Below are 18835 nucleotides of genomic sequence, written 5' to 3'. Positions count from 1 at the left end.
AACTACGTACTGGGGCTTTGGGAGAAAAAAAGAAAAATAAAATCTTTAAATAAATAAAAATAAAAAGACAGTAAACATTTCTTCCTATTGATGGATCTCTTGGTTTCCAAAATATTCTTCTGTTGTTCTCCTCTGTTTGTATGAAGCTCAAATGCCTGTCTGAGCATTATCCAGTTCTTTTACCAAGATCTATGACATTGATATATATGTAAGAGATATGTGAAATATGTATGTTTAGATATAATATATATTACATATATTCAAATAAAATATATACATAGTTTTTAGTATATGACAAAGTTCTAGCTGTGGAATGAGCAAAGAAGACAGCTGTAGGACAGGATCTTTCTGTGGTGCTTTCACCGTCTCTAAATAGCAACTCAGACATATAAACAACATGACACATCTGTTAAATTTTCTTATAAATAAAGACTGCAACAAATATTCTAAATGACAATATAGAAACATAAAAGATTGCTTAACTGATTTTAATAACATGACATAGAGTCCCTATGCTTGATATAATCGTTATGCAAAATACATAGATGACTACTGTTTTCTTTTAAAAATATAAAATAAATAAGCAAGACATGTGAAAATAGGCAAGTTTCCATTAAATAAATGAAAATTTTAAAAAAAGAAAGTTTTGCTTTCCATATCATTTGAAGAAGGGAAATTATCATTTTAAACAATATTCAAGTTTATTAAACAAATTAAAAAAAGTATTATAAAATGTTTAACTTTCATCAGCTTCAAGGTTTATGTTGCTCCCAAATTTTGCATATAACTGAACTTTCAAATCTGCTAACACCCGCTGAATTGATTCCACTCTGGACTCTAAGGCGGCAATTTCTTCTTGCAAATTTTTCTGGAAAAAAAATAAGTTAAATTAATTCTATTCAACAGAATGATTTCTGAGCATCTGCAGATGAAGTAATATTTGGGAAGGATTTTAGGTCAAAAACTTTCTAAACTTGGACAGGCAGCTAAATAACACTGATAATTAAATCTAAACCAAGAGTCTGGATGTGGGCATTTTTAATCCATGGCCTATATTTGCTTAGTATAGAATAAATCAAACTTTTTTTCCCTCAGTTTTTGTTGATTTAAAAAACACAACAGATAAAATTAATTTCTAAATTATCATATCCTAATAAAGAAAGAACCATATATAAACACTTCTGGTAAATAGTTTATCACGGGCCTGGCTTCTGACACAGCCTCTTCCAACTTCCCATAAAAATAACTAAGAAACCAGAGGAAATGATAAAAATTCACACTGCCACCCATAATTAAAATAATAATTAAAAATAATAACTGACAGTCAAAATCTGGCAGAAATTCTTACTAACTACAAGGCCCCTGAGCTAGACTTTGAAAGACAGCAGTAATGAGTGCCTCGTTCATGGGAGAGGGCAGCTTTGCCCACATGAAATGCATTAAATATCAGAAATTCCTTCCTGGCTAAGACCAAGAAAAGAATTTTTCCCAAATACAACCAGGAAAATATGAAATCATACAAATGGTATATCCATTAATATCAGGAATGAAAGAAGAATGCCTATTATTGACAACGTTATTGTTTTAGGGATCTGATCAATGGTTCTCAAAGTCTGGACGCCAGATCATGTGGAAACTTGTTAGAAATACAAATCCTAGGGCTCCACACTAGGCCTCCTGAATTAAAAATTTGGGGGGTTGGGCCAAACAATCTGAATTTTAACAAGCCCTCCTATGGATGAGTCTGACACCTGCTAAAAGTCTGAGAGCCACTGCTATAAGACAAGAACTAGAAATCAGACAGACAGCTGTTAGAAAAGAGGTAAAATTTCTATACCCAGGAAACCTAATTAATAAGTGAAATTACCACAACATACAAGAAAAATATTTTTAAATCACAAGCCCTATCATATTACTCTTTTCCTAAAAGGCATAAAAGGCTCCTCTTGCCCCAGGACAAGGGTGAGCACATCTAGCCTGGAGCTGGGTTTGGAAGGTTTTACTGGGACACAGCCATGGCACTCGGTGACACGTCTTCCTGTCACAGTGACTGTGACGGACACCACATGGCCCACAAAGCCGAATATACTTACTATCTGCTTACTACTATCTTACTACTATCACTTACTGCACACTACTATCACTTACTACACTTACTATCTGGCCCTTCACAGAAAGTTTGCTGACTTCTGCTAAAATAAAGTCAATTTACTCAACTCAAGTGACAGAGTTCTTCAAGATCTGACCACATTTTGAGATGCTCCCAAATCTCCTGCAAATTAAACTTCTTTCAGTTCTACTTTTGCACCACAATCTTTCTATGACTACTCACACATGCTGTTTCTTCCGTCTGGAACAGCCCCTCCCCATTTCTACGTAATACCTCCTGATTTTTCAGTTGTCACCTCGTCACTTTCCCAGGGAGCCCCTTGCTGACCCCTGACATCTAGGTTAGGACAGAGCCCCCGCCCTATGACCTTAAAGGTGGCTCTATCCTCATACCACTTTCTACTCATTATTAGTTTTTTTGCTTAGTTTTCTCTCTTTCCATTTAGACTATACACTCCATGTGAGCAGAGACCAGGCATGTTTTGTTGTCTCCTGTGTCCCTAGTACATGGGAGAACCTGACACAAAGTAAGCACTCAATAAACACTTCTGGAATGAATAAATAAAAAAATAGAGGTTCAGTATGAGGGGGAGATGATGTTCACAACAATGACAAAAACCACAAACTATCTTGAAATACTTTTGACAAGAATATTTTAGGATGGTTAAAAAAAAAAGAAACAAAATTACAAAATTTTACTATGAAAGAAAAGATTTAAACATAAGGGGAGACATCCAGTGAGTGTTTCCGCATGGAAGTATCCAGGAGCAAAAGTACTAGCTCCTCTCCAGGTTTTTAAATGCAGCTTTAATTCATGGAAAGTACTGCTTTCTGTGACATTTGAAGAAGGGAGACTAGCATTTTAAATAACATTCAATAAACATCAAATAAGTATTCAACATTAAATAAGTAAATTTTAAAAGATTTAGAAAATGTTTAACTGCCATCAGCTTCTCATACACAAACATGACTGCCCTTCTCATATGCGGCTGGAGGACATGTGAATTGGAAACTAATTTCACACAATTCTCCAATGCCTCAAACGTTGTCAATGGATCCACACTCCGACCCAGTAATTAATCATACTTCTGATTATTTCCTTCAAAGAATTTCCTAAATGTGAACAAAGCTTTCGGTATAAGAATGCTCCCTGCAATATTACTATCGGAAAATACTGGAAACAAATCGATGTTAACAACAGGACAGTGAGCCGAATCAATGTCTACCAACATGACATTAAACGGTCACCAAAAATGATGTTTTCCAAGCAGGTATCCCTGGCCCAGAGCAGGCTCCCACTGGGCATCTGCCGGATAAATGAATGAACATTAAACAGAGCGAGAAAGTACTCCTGCTAGGATGTTAACCGACCAAAACACGAAGCAAAACTACACAGCGAAAGAGAAGGAGAGAACATAAAAGACACACATGAAAATGTTCTCTGTGGATCACTATCTCTGGGTAGTGGATTACAGGTGATTTTCTTTTCTACTTTATAATATTCCGTACTTTTAAATACTTTTAGTTTCGAGCACAGGTTCTAGAGTCAGAAGGCCATTCCCTCTGTGTGACTGTGAGTAAGTCCTATAACCTCTCTAAACCTCTTCAACTCGAAAGTGGGATTAAGGGTACCTATCTCACAGACTCACCGTTAGGGTTAAATAAAATCATGCTTGCAAAGCATTCAGAGCACGCCTGGGACATTTTAAGAACCCGTGAAATATTAGCTAGTTTCCATTAGCTTCCCTACATCTATATTACATGTTCTTTATAATGATATAAATCCTACTTTTTGAGTTAGACTTCATCACTCAGGGAAAGACTCCAACATACCTTTGCTTCTTCTAACATTTCTTGTGTTTCCTCTTGAGAATGGCTAATGAAAACATCACCAATTTGATAAGGTATCATTAAGCAGTCGTCATCTGCAAGCATGATGTCCTCACAAGCATCTTCTAAATTCTGGAGTTGTTTCTATAAACACAAAAGTAAACAGCAATGGAAAACGTATTCAAAATGCCCTGAGAAGAGACTACAAGCCAACTTTAATTTGGGGACATCGACTCTCTGAGGGACCCTGTCACAAAGGCATTACACCCTAAAATAAGACTTTCTTACATTTTTACGTGACATTTCATAAGGAAGCACGTAACAGCTACCTAACACCTGAGGTGGACAGTGGGTATCCATGGCCACTCAAGCGTTTCCTACTTTGTGAGTTCTGCCTTCCTAGGTTAGAAGAGAAACAAAAACACCAAATGACATTTCTCAGACCTGCTTGATGATAGGATGAAAGCAAATGGTAAATTAAATTCCACCAAGCAAATGCCCTTGAACTGGACTTCAACAGTCGATGAAGAGGGGGCTGGGCACGAGGCCCCCAGTGTACGGGGCCGGCAGCAGTGGCAGCCCAGCATTCCTGGGTCTGAAGGGGCAGCTTCCTCACGGTGGACGAGGCAGCTGGCTCTGGGATCAGTGGAGACAACAGCAGTTCCATCACCAGCCAAGTTCTGAGATGTGGTCCTGGGACCCGCTCCTCAAACCCTCAACAATCTCGACACCATCTCGCATCCCTTAAATAACGTCTTTCTTCTTAAACTCACTGGAATGGATTATGGCATCCGCAACAAAGACCCAGAGATATAATCGCATATTATTGAATTCAGTTTTAAAAATCCATAGTACAAAGAACTTTTATTTTTCTTAAATGAGATACATCTTTTCAATACCTTTTTTACTTCTATTTCTTCCTTCAGCTCTGTGATTCTACTTGTGTTCCGAGCAAATTTGTTTATCTTTTGTTGATCTTCAAAAGTAACATTGACATCTTCTGCAGCCTGAAAAAACATTTTAATTTTTCGTAGAATTAATTTTAATGGAGAAGTTACAGGTTAGCTTTTTATATAACTCTGAAATAACTCAATAAACTATTCGTCCTCATATAGTCAAAAAACACAAGAGGTACAGAATATCACAAACATAGGCCTTACTAACTTTTCGCTCCACGAGCTTAAGATTTGTTCCTAAATCTATAACCTCTTTCAATATTCTACGGAATCATGCCTAAGCTAGAAAAGCATTTCCAACACAAACAATAATTAAGAATAAGTCCTGAATCAACTCAGCCAACTTTTGGCCTGGAGCAGAATTTCTCAAGTTGGAACAGTTTCATCAAGATAACCCAGGGAGCAAAAAGTGATGTGGTAATTAATTTTGGTAAATGCCTTATACTAGTTTATTCTCTCAGAGGTAAAACTTGCTTAAGTTTGTTAAGACTATCAGAAATCTGACAGTTTCTATAATTTTCAATCTAACTGCTAACACTGGCTAGAGGGTCACTATGCATTTCAGTGGCTACACTCCATAAATAGTAAAAACTATATTTATTTTAATGTAGAATCTGTTTATGTCTTCATAATGAATAAGGTGTAATTTACTGTAAAATGATGAAAACTGAATGTTTAAAAATATTTAATGTGATTAAATTAGTAAATAAAATTGGAATGCTTAAATGACAAAATATCTATGAAATCATAAAAATAATAGCTAACATTTATTGAGCTCTTACTACATGCAAAGAACTTTCTAAGTATTTTATCTCTGCTAATCTTCCAATCAATCTTAATAAGTAGGATCACTAGTACCACTACTTTCTAGATGGAGAAACTGTAGCACAGAGAGGTTAAATAATTTGCCCAAAGCCACACACCCAGTAAGTGGTAGCGCTCTATTTCAACCCAGGTAGTCTGGCTCCAGAGTCCAGACAGGTCCATGAGCTCTTAGAAGTTAAAGGCAAAAGTGTGTGTGTGTGTGCATGAGGAGCAGCAGGAGGTCCTCGGCTTTCATCAGATTCTTAGCGGGGGACCACATATTTAGGAAAAGACATTAATCCCAGAGTCTCTTTAGAGTTTCCCCTCATTTATAAAATAGAAACAAGAGCTCTTGATTATTATTTAAAGGGGGAAAAAATATATATATATAGCTTCAAGAAGGACTATTTTGGGCTCTTTTGCCAATAACAGTAATGGGTTCACAATAACCACACCCCACCCATCCTTTCACCTGGTCTCTCCCATGACAATGCCATAAGATAGGGGTGCTTTTATCCCCTGCTGTCTCAGGCCAATATGGAGCTCATGAGGGCAGACACCTAGAACTCAGCCCTCCCCTGGCCCAGGCACTCATCATCCATGATCAGGCCCATCATCAGAGACCCGGGGAATATCCTGACAAGATCCTTTACATCCCGATATGTATAACTTTGAATGTTCAAACTTGTGCCTAATTTTTATGAATATGGAAGCTGGGAAGCACTGAGCTACACGACAAAAACTAAAGGGAAGTCCAAGTGCAGATATCTAGGCATTCAAGTCGGTTTGGCTACATGAGAACTATCAATTCCCTAAGCAGACAGGGAACAGAGAATTCCAGAGTTCCTGCTTGCCTGCAGAGTTTAAATACTGAGCCCCTGAAAACCTGAATGTGTATCTGCAGATGCATTTGTCATCATGAGGTTGAACCGTGTAATTCCCGGGAAAGCACCTAGCACGGGGCTTGCCCGACGTGCATCTGAGGCTTAATGCACTGTTTCTGAATTTGGATCTAAATCACACCTAAGTCACACACACACACACAAAGACACACACACACACACACGATTTGGATCTAAATCACACCTAAGTCACACACACACACACAAAGACACACACACACACACACACACACACACACACACACACACACACACACACACGGTTTCTGAAAAGCTGTCGAGGGAATGTGGCCACCTGCTTTCTATCTCCCAAGCAGGCATTTCCTGTTGCAGCCTCACCCAACAGCAGCCCCTAGCAGCACACGCCCCCACAGTTCACTCCTTAACTGTGGTTTTCTCTCTGGCATGAAGGGCTAAAGTCAGTGGGAGGTGAATACGCTCAGGTTAAACTACACGCCACCCAGCACAGCGCTGTTTACAGCAAAAGTGAGAAGTCAGCACCTGCCACAACTAACAGTAGCGGCTTCTGCTTAATCTCGCTGAGCTAGAACACTCCTACATTGCATGAAGCTTCATTTTTGCAGGGAGGGGATAACTCTTAACTAGGGGTCCCTGGACATTGAGAGGTCCATTTGCCCCCTGAAACTGTATGTACAATGATGTGTATTGTATGTGCATTCTTCTGGAAGGGTCTTCATAGCTTTCATCAGATTCTTAAAAGGGTCCACACCCCTAAAGGGTAGGAACTCCTGCTCTGAGAGAAGCCACACGTAGTTACAACCATTCACGAAGTTATAAGAACTCAAGGAGGAAGGAGTTATTTTGCAGTATTTGAGGCAGCACAGAGTGGTGGAAATAGTGAAGAGTGGATTCGAATCCAAGCAAGCAGGCACCTTGGACAAATTACAGTAGCCCCCCTTATCTGCAGGGGATACGGTTTGTAGGGGCATTAGCTGGTGTGCCCCTTTAAAGACCATGTGGCCTTGAGGCTCTGGTCTGGGCTACATGCCTGCACTCATGATGGTAACAGTCTTCCTGGGCTTGGTCAACCCAGCTGCTTTCTCCTGGGAGAGTTAGCACTGAGACCCTCTCGGTCTGAGGGAACACAGAGGCCCTCAGCGGGTGGGGGGTTCTGGTCCTTGGAATGCAGGTCATACAGGGACGATCCCCCTTGGCAAGCATGCAGCCTTTGTTCCTCTGCCTACTTAAGCCAGCGTCTCTCATGGGACGGTAGCAGGTGCACGTTGCTATCCAGCCAGCCGCCACTGGACCTTCCCTGAAAGTAACTCCCAATAAACCCATATGTCTCGCTCGCTCTCTCTGGGTCTTTTCTTTGGTCTCTTGGCAACCCATCCCGCACTGCTCACCCAGATGGCCATGTGGTGGATCATGGTCCAAGACCCCCAGTGGATGCCTGAAACCAGGGATAGTACTGAACAGTATATATACTACGTTTTTTTCCTATACACACATACATAGCTAAGAGAAAGTCTAATTTACAAATTAGGCACAGTAAGAGGCTAACAACAATAACTAATAATAAAATGGAACAATTGTAACAATATAATGTAAAAAATGTTATGTGAATGTGCTCTCGCTCTCTCTCACTCATTTGATATTTTCAGACCAGTCGACCGCAGGTAACTGAAACCTCAAAAAGCGAAACCGCGGATGAGGGCAACTACTGTACAGTATTCAGTTCCTGGGAGCCACCTCAGGTTCGTCATGTGTAAAATGGGGAAACTGGTTCCTCCCTTGAAGGGAGGATAAAATGAGCACCCAGCATAGGGCCTGGGGATAGAGGCACCTTTCAATACATGATAAATAAGTGCTTTATTTCCAGAATAACATTTACCAAAAATCATTACAAAGGAAGAAGAGACCAGATCTAGAGGAAAACCCTGCTGGGCCTAAGAGAAATATAACTGCTCAAGATGAAAATCAAAATCCCCTGAAGCCCGACGGTACCCTCTTCCTGAGAATCAGTATTTTAGGGGATTATGGGAGGAGGGTGCACCATACTCCTCACGCCCCACACGGAGTCTGGGTATTACCAGCAGAGTCTGGATGGACAGCTGGGTCGCTCTTTGTTTTAGAAGCCAAGGAGAAGGAAATTCTGGCCAATTTCAGTCTGCTTTTATTTTTGTTTCTTAAAGGTATCTACCAAGTCTCTGTGATATAAAATTCTGCTTTATACTCTTATTCGCCCTTCATGCCTACAGTTATTCATTTGATAATTATTTAGTAAGTGCTTCCTCTGCGCCAGGCCCTGTGAAGAGAGCCACGGTCCTCCCCTCATGAACACTGGCAAGCTGACATTCTGGTGGAGCAGGTAGGCAGAAAACAAGGGGAGCCAGATCATGTCACACAGTGACACACGTGATGGGGAAAGAAAAATAGGGGCCAAAAGTGTTGAAGGGCTGGGAACTGATGGGGGCTTCTTTAGAAAGGAAGGTCAAAGATGGCCTCTCTCTGGGGAGGGGACATTTGTACTCACGACAACAAACAGAAATCAGACGGCAGCTCCTCCCAGGACCAAGAACCAGGTCTGGAGAGCAGACGAGAGGAGAGGCCTGGATCCCCTCATCTAAACATTCTCACCAGGAAAGTCACGACCAGTCATGTAAACTACTCCAGCGTGCACACAATTTCGGTTTCACTCAGAGGGCTGGCTGGCCCTGTGACCTCTCACTATCACGCACTGGCATGCCTGTGTTTTCTCCTAGAGTAGCGGAGAGGAAAAGCATACCGCACGTGGAGCTAACCTATCAGAAATGGTTCACAGCACTGGAAACATTCACTAAAGGATGCTGCACCTATCATGCCAGTCTAAGATAAAGAAGAAAGTCCCTCGTGTTTTGGCCACCACCTGCCCCTCTTTATGTCCACCCCCACCATGGTTCAACTTCTCCTTCCCCGATCCTCTGTCATTCTGGCCTCCTTTTTATTAACTGCACGCATGGTCTCTGCAGGAGACGTCCCCTGTCTAGAACGCCTTGCTCCTTTCCTCAGTTTTTCTCCCCATCCTTACTAATCTGAGAGATCCCCCCTTCTCAGATTACAAAACAGACCTCATTCCAGCATTCATTTCACAAGCACCTTTCCTGCATAGCTCTCATCGGAGTTGGAAACTTTACAGTTTTCTGTGTGACTATTTGAGCAATGCCTGCGTCTCACCCAGAGCATCAGTTCTGCGATGCTATGAGGACAAGGCAGTAAGAACTTCATTATCGTAGCTCGCCATGGTTATCTCTATCACCTAAACCTGAGACCGCGCCCTATTACATGCTCAAAAAGTCTGCTGAATGAAAGAAAGGAGAAAATGCAGGTAATCAAAAACACTGCAAAGTCCAGGGTTCAAATCATTCTTCTACCATTTCCTCAACCTTTACTTCACCTCTCTGCACTTCAGTTTCCATACCATTTGGGGGGCAAACCACAACCAGTGTCTTCCCCAGAATTAAAGGCATATCTAACAACAGAGGGCCCAATTTAAACAGAAAATAGAGGAGAAGTGAATCTCAGTTTCCTACTTCTCTGAATCACCATGGCCCTGAACCCTACTCCAGCAATGAGTACAAATGTGTGGATGACAGAGCCACAGAGTGAACTCATCCTGGTTTGCCCGGGGCCTTCCATTTTAGCTCTCCCTCAATCTTGAGCAAACCGGGATGGCTGGTCACCCTACACTAGAGGCAGGTGGCTCAGCCTGTGCGGTCCTGCACAGCAGGACAGCAAAGGAAGCAGGTTCTCCTGTTGGTCTTTGAAGTGGAATGGCAGCGAATCCCATCAGCCAGGGGACTCTCATCAGACACCATGGAAGTTAAAAACACTCACTCTGGGTCAGAATGCCTGTGTTCATTTAAATCCTAGCTTTGCCTCTGTGCCTGTTTCCTCATCCGTAAAATAGGAATAAAAACAGTATCTCCCTAAAAGGAGTATAACATTAAAACAAATAATGTACACAACACGCTTAGACCCGTGCTAGCACACAGTACAGTAAAGGCACAATAATTATCCGATGTTACGATTTCCTTGCCCCTCCCCATTTTATTTTTCTTCTTTCTGTATATCTTTAAGCCTCTGGGTAGACTTACTGGATTATAAAACCTGAATGGGAGTTTAGCTTACTTAGTGGGATAAAAGATATGTTTTGGAAAAAACAAAACCTGAGTTTGAATTCCAGCTCTGCTTTTTATCAGCTAATCACTTAGGCACTAACCTCTCTGTGTCTAAGTTTCTCCATCTATAAAGTGGAGGGACACCCGGGTCCTTGCTAAATTGCTGGGAGGAGCAGAGATCATAAACCGGCCGCTTCTGGGCCCGGGCTCATCATCTACCCTCAATAGACACGGTTTCGGCCTGGGGGACGCCGGGGCATCGGGGCGGCTGGGGCTGGGCACAGGGGATGCGGGCCACGCTCTGCTCCTTAGAGCTGCGTGACCTTGGGTAGGTGGCTCCACCTCTCTGGCCCTCAGCTTCCTCCCTTGCAAAGGACGGTGCAGTAGCACCCAGCCTCGTGAGCATGTGAGGGTTAAACGTGACAGCCCCGGGAGATGCCGGCGTTGCGGCCCACCGCAGTCCACGGGCCCTTCGGCTGCCCACAGCCCAGGGACAAGGCCAGGCTGCGGGGTCCCCGGCCTCCCCAGGCCCTCCTCAGCCCCGCGAGGGGCGGCCCCAGCCCTCCGGGGCGCCCGGCCCGGGCGCTCCCCCTCCGCCCGCCGGGGACCTCCGAAGCCGCCCGGGGCGCCGACAGGCTTCGCCCGGGGGGCCGCCCCCAGGGTCGGGAACCCCGGCCCAGGCCCCACGCCGGGTTCCGGGGCCGCGGCCCTCAGGCCGCCGGCGCCCGCGCATCCCGCTGCCCGAGCGCCCCGCTCACCGCCTTCTTCATGGTGGCCGCCATCTTGGGACTGCGCGACGGCGCGCGGCGGGGGGGGGCGGCGGCGGGAGAACGGCGGCGGCGGCGCGCCTCGGCCCGCGCTCGCCCCCGCTCCCGCTCGGCCCAGAGCCCCACGGAGCACCGCGCCGTCCCCACATCCCCTCCTGCGGGATCTCCGACCAGTGACTCCTCTCGCCTGGGACCCGGGGAGGAGATGGACCCTGGAAGGACTTGGTACATGCCAATTAAAGGGACAAGCGGCTCCCTGTGGGCCGACTGAAACGGGGGGTGTGGCCAAGGGCCGCAGGCTCCAGCCGCGGGCAGCAGGGGGCGCCCGGCGCGGCGGGCAGGGCCGGGGCGGGGCCCTGAGGAGACGGAAGGGGAATTCTTTCCCGTCAATCTCACAAACCGTGTAAGAACCCAGCGGCCTAGCGGTTAAGTTCCTGGGACTCCGCTGTGGCGGCCCAGGGTTCGGAGGTTCGGATCCCGACACGGACCTATGTGCCAGTTATTGAGCCATGCTGTGGCAGCGTCCCACATATGAAATAAAGGAAGATGGGTGTGGATGTTAGTTTAGGGTAATCTTCCTCATTAACTTCCTTCTTAGTTAATCTTCCTCAAAAAAAAAAAATGGGGAAGGGTATAGTTTTATATTTTCTCTAATCTCTTTAATGTCTGGCTTAATGGAAAGTTAGATATCTGCTTCTGCATTCAATCTCTGCGATATGTTGTTTAGTTGATGTATATGAAGACAATCTGGTCTCACACAGATATGTAGTTGGAAAAGGGAGGACCTCCTGGATTCCCTGAAAAGATCTCAGAGACCCCAGGGTCCATGGACCACAGTTTGAGAACTGCTCTGGACAAGTCTCCTTTTTTTCAAAGTCCCAGTTTCCCCGTTGGTTAAATCAGGGTAACGGGACTTTGTAGCATGCTCTGCTTTCCCTACCAAAGCCCTCAGCCCCACAGGAGCATTGCCTGTTCTATCGGGGTCCCGGCTCCAGACTCCTTACCCTTTACTTTCGGGCTTCACAATGTCCAGCTAGCATGTGCTCAATACATTCTTGTTGAATGAAGGAGTTTCTTCAGGGTTAAATCTTTGCACAGGGCCTGGGACATAGTAGATGCTCCATCAATGACATTCATTTCAGAGTTCACAAATAATAGCAAAATTTAAAGGCACTGCAGAAACAGACAGCGGAAGGGGAGACAAGACATGGAAGTGCAAAATCATCATAAATGTTGCCAAAGTGCATGAAGGAAACACATGAAGTGCCAAGATAGAGAAGAACAGAAGGGAGTGGTCTGGGAGGGGCTCCCTGGAGGCGGCTATTAAGCTAATAGAGTGGGAGGAGCCAGCCTGGGAAGAGGATAGGAAAGGGGTCCTCGTTGTCAATTAGGGAGGAGGGGGATGGCTGGGCTGGATCAGCAGCTCGAAGAAGTTGTCTTCATCTGTTCAGGCTGCTATAACGAAATACCACAGACTCAGTGGCTTACAAACAATAGAAATTTCTTTCTGACAGTTCTGGAGGCTGGTAGTCTGAGTTAGGGTACCAGCGTGGTGAGGTGAGGGCTCTCTTCCTGGTTTGTAACAGGCACCTTCTCGCTGTGACTCACATGGAGGAAGGAGCCAGGGAGCTCCTGGGTGTCTCTTTCACGAGGCACTGCTCCTATTTACTGGGGCTCCACCTTCATGACCTAATCTCCTCCCAGAGGCCCCGCCTCCTCATGCCATCACAGTGGGTATGAGGATTTCAAGGTGTGAATTTGGGGAGGACACAAACTTTCAGAGCGTAGCAGAAGTTAAGGCTTTCAGTCAGATGTTGTATGGGTCCTTGGCCTCCAGCTGTTGCTTCCCCAAGTATCAGGTCCTCACCCGAGAGCATGCAACGGGCAGAGAGGAAAGGGGACACACTTACCTCGCGTCTGCTCCTCTGGCTTGCTCTCGCTCTCTTTCTCTCTCTCACTCTCCCGTGCTCATGTTCTCTTTTGCTTTCTCTCGCTCTCAAGGAGGAAAGGATTTCCCAGGATCTCCCAGCCCTCTTGCCTTTACGTCTGTCTTACACCCGCCTCAATCACTAGTGAAAGCAGCAGGATTAATGATTACCTTAAACAATGGTGACTAATTCCTCGAGGCTGGAAGTACGGCTATCTAAATAGGAAACCGGGCTGGGCTTCTGAAAACAAAGAGGAACAAGGACGCAAGGGCTGTTGGGTCAGCAGCCAGCAGTGTCTTCTGCGAGGGGGCTCTGGGTCATCAGATGGGGCCGTTCACCAGGGCTGGTCAGAAAGAGGCTGGGCAGAGTCTCGTGGCATAGGAGAGTGTCATTTGATCTGGACAGACGGACAGTGGCCTGGCCCCCTCCCCCCCCCCCCCCCCCCCGCAACCTTGGTGCTAAATTGGCACCCTCGGATTCCGAGGTCCTCCTTCTCACCCCCCATCCCTAGCCTCCTCCCCTCCCCAGCCCATGGGGTCATTCGAGCCAGTCTCTTTCCTAGCAGGAAAACCAGTCCTGCAAGTACAAATGGGGACTTTCAGGTCTTGTGCAGAGCAACTTCTCATTCCTTAATTTTGAGCATCCAACCTTTGCTTCTGGTTTCTTCTCTGGCTGGGAGCTGTCCCTACCTGTTTGGACCAGCAAAAGAAAGAAGAGGGGTGCAAATGGAAACGAACTGGAGACTCCAGGTCAGTAAGGAAAATCACCAATAACCCCTTGAAAATACCGTCCCTACTGAGGGTGAATGAACACGTTTCTCCTACACCAAGTCAAACACTCGCCACCCACTGACTGGATTCAAGATATGAGTTTTTTTGACCCACACAGTATTTTTCTGTAATTGAACCAACGTGAAAATTAGGAGATTTCAGTCGACAATACCAGAATTTTTGTTTTGCCTGAGCTTGTAAGATCAGAGTCCTGGTGACCTTAAGCCTACATTCCTGCCTGACAGCGGCTGCTGATGCTGATTGGGCGTGGCCCGGTTAGCCAGCAGGCCCTCCCCGGGGCCTCTGCACGTCCCCACCTGCCTCATCCCTTTGCTGACCTGCCAGGCCCTCCAGGGATGTGAACTTGTCACTCCCCAGGCTGCTGTTCTGACAGATCTAAATGAGGAGGTTTGTGAGTGCATTGCTTGTTTGAAATCTGTAGATGTTCTTGCAAAAGAAAAAAAAGGTGAATTCGACAAGATGCCGCACATCGAGGAGCTTACAGTTGACGCACATATGTCACTACTACTCATAGCACCTGGAGCCGCAGTCCTGGGGCCAGTGCTGAGGGGTCCCAGGGAGGAAGAGCTGTGTCTGGCTGGAATAGCCAACGAAGCCTCTGACATTGGTGACATGTTGACTGGATCGTGAAGGGTGGGTGCGAGGGTGTGGGGCTGCAGCACCGAAACAAAGAGACAAAATTCCTTGTCCTCATGCAGCTTAGGTTCTAGCGATAGGAGACAGACCAGACTTAAAACATAAAAGTAAATTATACAGTATGATAGAAGGTGAGATGTTATTAATCGCTATAACAAGAACACATAAAATAATAATAAAAGACTGTGTAACTACCAGCATGAACATTCCATGAAGAAGATACAATGAAAGAAATGGTAAGTATGTTAACTGGAAAATTAAGGGGGGAAGAAACCTCTATTTGAATTGATATGTAAGCTACAAAATTGTCCAGACGTGTCCCAGCTTAATTTAGATTCTGTCACAAGGCGATAATGAGCTCATTCCATAGCAGTACGTGCTGAGCACCCTCCAAAACCGGCCACATCTGCTCGGGGCTCCTGAGTCTAAGACTTAAAAGGGAAACCTGGATGGCATTACCCTTCCACGCAGGCCACGAGGAGCGAGGGGCTGAGGAACCCACGCTATTAGCAGGTGGTAGTTTGTGCAGGGCCTGCAGGGGGCGCCCAAGGATCATGGTAGGGTTCCCAGACCCAAGCCATTCAAGTCCATCTTGGTAATACTTTGCCGGAATACCAACAGAACTAGTAATTTCTCAATTAAAAAAAAAAATCTGTTTTTAAAAAGTAGAATAAATACCTTGTAAAAGGACATTTAAACTCTCTGACTTAAAGCGAATACCAGTTTCACTTGCTACAGGAGCCGATCTGAAGGGGCTTTGACGAAATCTCCCCCCTGGCATGGGCTCTGAAGTCGCGTTTCCGCCGAGATTTGGTCAAAGCGCGGAAGGTACCAGGCGGTGGAAGGGCAGCAGGGCCCGGGCCTCCTCACGCTCTCCTGGCTCTGCGCCCCTCGCTCCGAGGCCCTGGTCCCAGCCCCGGGGCGGGGGAAGGTGGAGGGAACCTCCAGTATCATGGCGTGTTTAAAGAAACGGAAGAAAAGGGCTGCAGCGGACCGAGCCGAGGAGAAGGGGATGAGATGAAGCTGGAGAGGAGCCGATGCGCCTTCTCTCCTGCTCCCACCGTTGCGGGGAGGGGTGGGAGGCGATTCCAATGGCCCGGGGGCCACGCAGGCGTGCGGGGGACTGCGCTCCATCCCACTGGCCATACCCAATTCAGGCAGCTCCTCCCCTCCAGCCAATTGTTGCCATGAGGGAATGAGGACCCAGTGCTACCAGAAATTTCCCCTTCTTCCTACAAGCCAGAAATCCCATGTTTTAATGTAAAGTCTCTTGATTTTGAAACTTTCACTCAAATTTATTTTCAGATTAATTCTAAACCTACCATGTATACCAGCCACATGGAGAGCGCAGGCCACGCTCCCATTTGACCTCTGGTAAACCTCCCCGTGTGCACATCTGGAATGTTCTTAAGACAATTTCCCATTCTTCGATGAATTGGGGGGGAAATCCCCTAGGTTTTCTGAAGTAAAAAAGCAGATACAAATCAGAGACTCTGTCTCTTACAGAAAAATTTCCTCCCGGGGCTATCTGATACTTCTCTCTCACGCTTGCCTCCTTCCCGCTCTCTTCTCTGATCCCCAGAATTCTCTCTTCATGACTTTTGACAGCCAGTGGTGCCTTTAAACCTAACTCAAGTTTTAATCCGTCCTCTGAAGACTCCTTTGTTCTAGCTAACCTCTTCCATCTTTAAATTCTGCACTGGTTACACACTTTGGTACTTTTCTAAGCTGCCACTGTGTATGCCTTACCTTCTCTCTCTTGTACTTCTTTTGACTCTTACTGTGGGTAAGGTGGTATCAGTTTGTATTTGGATCAACGATTTTGTGAATAGTTTTGTCATACCCCTGTTTGAAATTTTTCACTATCTTCCCATTGCTCTTGGGGTATAACTTCGATTACTTACCAAAGTCTAGCCTCCCTCTCTGACCTTACTTCATGCCATCTTTCCCCTCCCTCACTGTGCTCCATCCTCTTGAGCCTCCATTCCGTGGATGGACCTGCTCCCTTTTGCCTCAGGGCCTTTGCACTTGCTTATCCTGCTGTTGGATGCCCTTTCTCCTGTTGTTCACCTGGTGAAATTCTACTCATCCTCAACACTCAGCCTGTGTGTCACTCCATCAAGGAAGCTTTCCTTAAACACATCTGCCACCCAGAAAGAGCAGCGTCCCTCCTTTAAGCACCCTGTAGCCCTCCCTTTAGTGCATTTCCTTTTGAACTCTGTCTCCCCTATGGTACTGGAAGTACCAAGGGAAACAGACCATGCCTGTTTCCTCGCCTCTGTAATCGCAGAACCAACAAGGAAGTAGGTGCTTGACAAATATTAGCTAATGAATAAATAAATGCACATGTGAATGAGTGACTGTGTATTTAGGAATTAGCACTGTAATATATAACACAATAGAGCTATTGATGAATTCATTCAGTAACCACATACGAGAGTCCATAGAGTATTTCCGTTCACATTTTCCGCTAGAGCTAGTACTACAATTGTGATGGTGTGGACTCATTGCCCGAACAGCTCCTCCCTTCTTCACCAGGTGGCGCTGTGACCCCAGAATCTGACATTTTATTTTTTCTCTTTGCAAACCTTCAGGAACTGTTGCATTCTTGTCTACACTCCACAGAACAAGATTGCACAAAATCAAGGAAACCTCCCTGTCTAGGGGCCAAAATATAATCATCTCTCCCCAGTTGGAATCCTCACCCTAATTTTTACCTGGAAAAACGCATAGCATTTTCCAAAGCCCCCCACTGTAAGCATTGTTTTTAGGCCTTTATAAAATAGACCATTAACTAACCTGTTTATTGCAAGGGTACATGCTTATAGCAATTTTGATATTGAGAAAGTAGTTGGAACTTGTTGTAAGGAGCAGTCACAGCATATCTTCAAACTAAAATGTAAATTCCCTACTGTGATTCATTCAACAAGGATCAGCTCAGAACCTCTGCTGCACCTAGCATCGAGCCAGGTAGCCTCTTCACACCGATGCTGCTCATAAAAGGATCTGTTTTGCAGTGAAGTGGACATCTTACGTATTTGTGACTACCTAATACCTCTTGGAGACTTTTCTCTATATTTGGAGAAATTTCAAGGTCATGAGTGTTACCTCTCCATTGTAGAAGTCAGAACTCAATTTTCTAGCATCTTTTGAGCTAAGATGCAGGCCTGTGATCCAGCCAATCAGATTCACCAGTGGGGGACTTTGATCTAAGAGAACACGGAGGGGCGGTGTTAGGTGCCGGGGAGAATCCATTCCTGGTGATGAGGGCAGCCCCACAGAGGAACCATCGAGTTCTCTGAAGCAGCAGGAAGAGTGGTCCTACTGGGAGGCCCTGGCCTCAGTGACTCAGACCCAGAGGGGCTGAGATCATAGCAGCAAGCAGTCCTGCAAGGTCATTTCAATGTCGTCCCTAGATGTTTGCCTCTACTGGAGATACCCCGGCCTTCACAAAGACTCTGTGAGCATTCCAACCCCATTTCCCAAATTCTTCACCTGCTGAATCTAGCTACTGGGAGTTAATGATGTTTGGCACAGAGAACTCTACAGAGATGTTTCTTTTAGAGAAAAGTTATTCCATCATTGTAAATTTGGCTGAGACAATCAGGAAGGGATGGCAAGGCAAAATCATGCACTATTCTTGAGGCTGTTGTGAGGCGCTGCTGACCAGACAGCTGCAGAGGTGAAATTCTATCTAAGAAGAATATCCTCCTTACTACGTTGCCACGGGGGCACACCGATTACGACTGTGCACATTGAGCTGATTTTCAACGCTTTTTATATCATGTCACCTACTCAAGCAACCTGTAGGTTGCATTTGTGTCGAATTGACATGGACCTTAATGAAGAGACATAGACTGAGGGTATGTAAAACCACAACGAAGCCAACAACACCCCCAAGACCAGCACAACCAACCACCACCAAACAGTAATCAGCTAGTGGGGGATTACACATGTTATGGAAAAACAATCAAGAGAAAGAGAAGCAGCA

General features: G+C 45.4%; 1 protein-coding gene across 1 annotated transcript; it reads right to left on the bottom strand.

Annotated features, from left to right (window-relative positions):
• Positions 1-472: 472 nt before the first annotated feature.
• Positions 473-13531, bottom strand: PFDN4 (prefoldin subunit 4). Its single transcript, XM_070589599.1, has 6 exons — positions 13400-13531; positions 12494-12662; positions 11481-12001; positions 4839-4946; positions 3943-4083; positions 473-868 (listed from the first exon to the last, which is right to left on the bottom strand). The coding sequence occupies exons 3-6, from the start codon at positions 11718-11720 to the stop codon at positions 737-739; spliced, it is 621 nt and encodes a 206-aa protein (XP_070445700.1). The 5' UTR covers positions 11721-12001; positions 12494-12662; positions 13400-13531; the 3' UTR covers positions 473-736.
• Positions 13532-18835: the final 5304 nt, after the last annotated feature.

Source organism: Equus przewalskii, chromosome 21 (assembly GCF_037783145.1).
Source record: "Equus przewalskii isolate Varuska chromosome 21, EquPr2, whole genome shotgun sequence".
NCBI lineage: Eukaryota > Metazoa > Chordata > Mammalia > Perissodactyla > Equidae > Equus > Equus przewalskii.
The sequence above is the reverse complement of the archived record's forward strand: the minus strand, read 5'-3'. Positions and strand labels throughout refer to the sequence as shown.

Bases quoted from the DNA above. Each gene is read 5' to 3' on its own strand.
- PFDN4 (XM_070589599.1), bottom strand. From the start codon at position 11,720: ATGTACCAAGTCCTTCCAGGGTCCATCTCCTCCCCGGGTCCCAGGCGA. The intron at 4,947-11,480 runs GTGAGCGGGGCG...ATGTTTTTTCAG, and splicing joins CGGCCACCATGAAGAAGGCG to GCTGCAGAAGATGTCAATGT. The intron at 869-3,942 runs GTATGTTGGAGT...TTTTTTTTCCAG, and splicing joins AAATGTTAGAAGAAGCAAAG to AAAAATTTGCAAGAAGAAAT.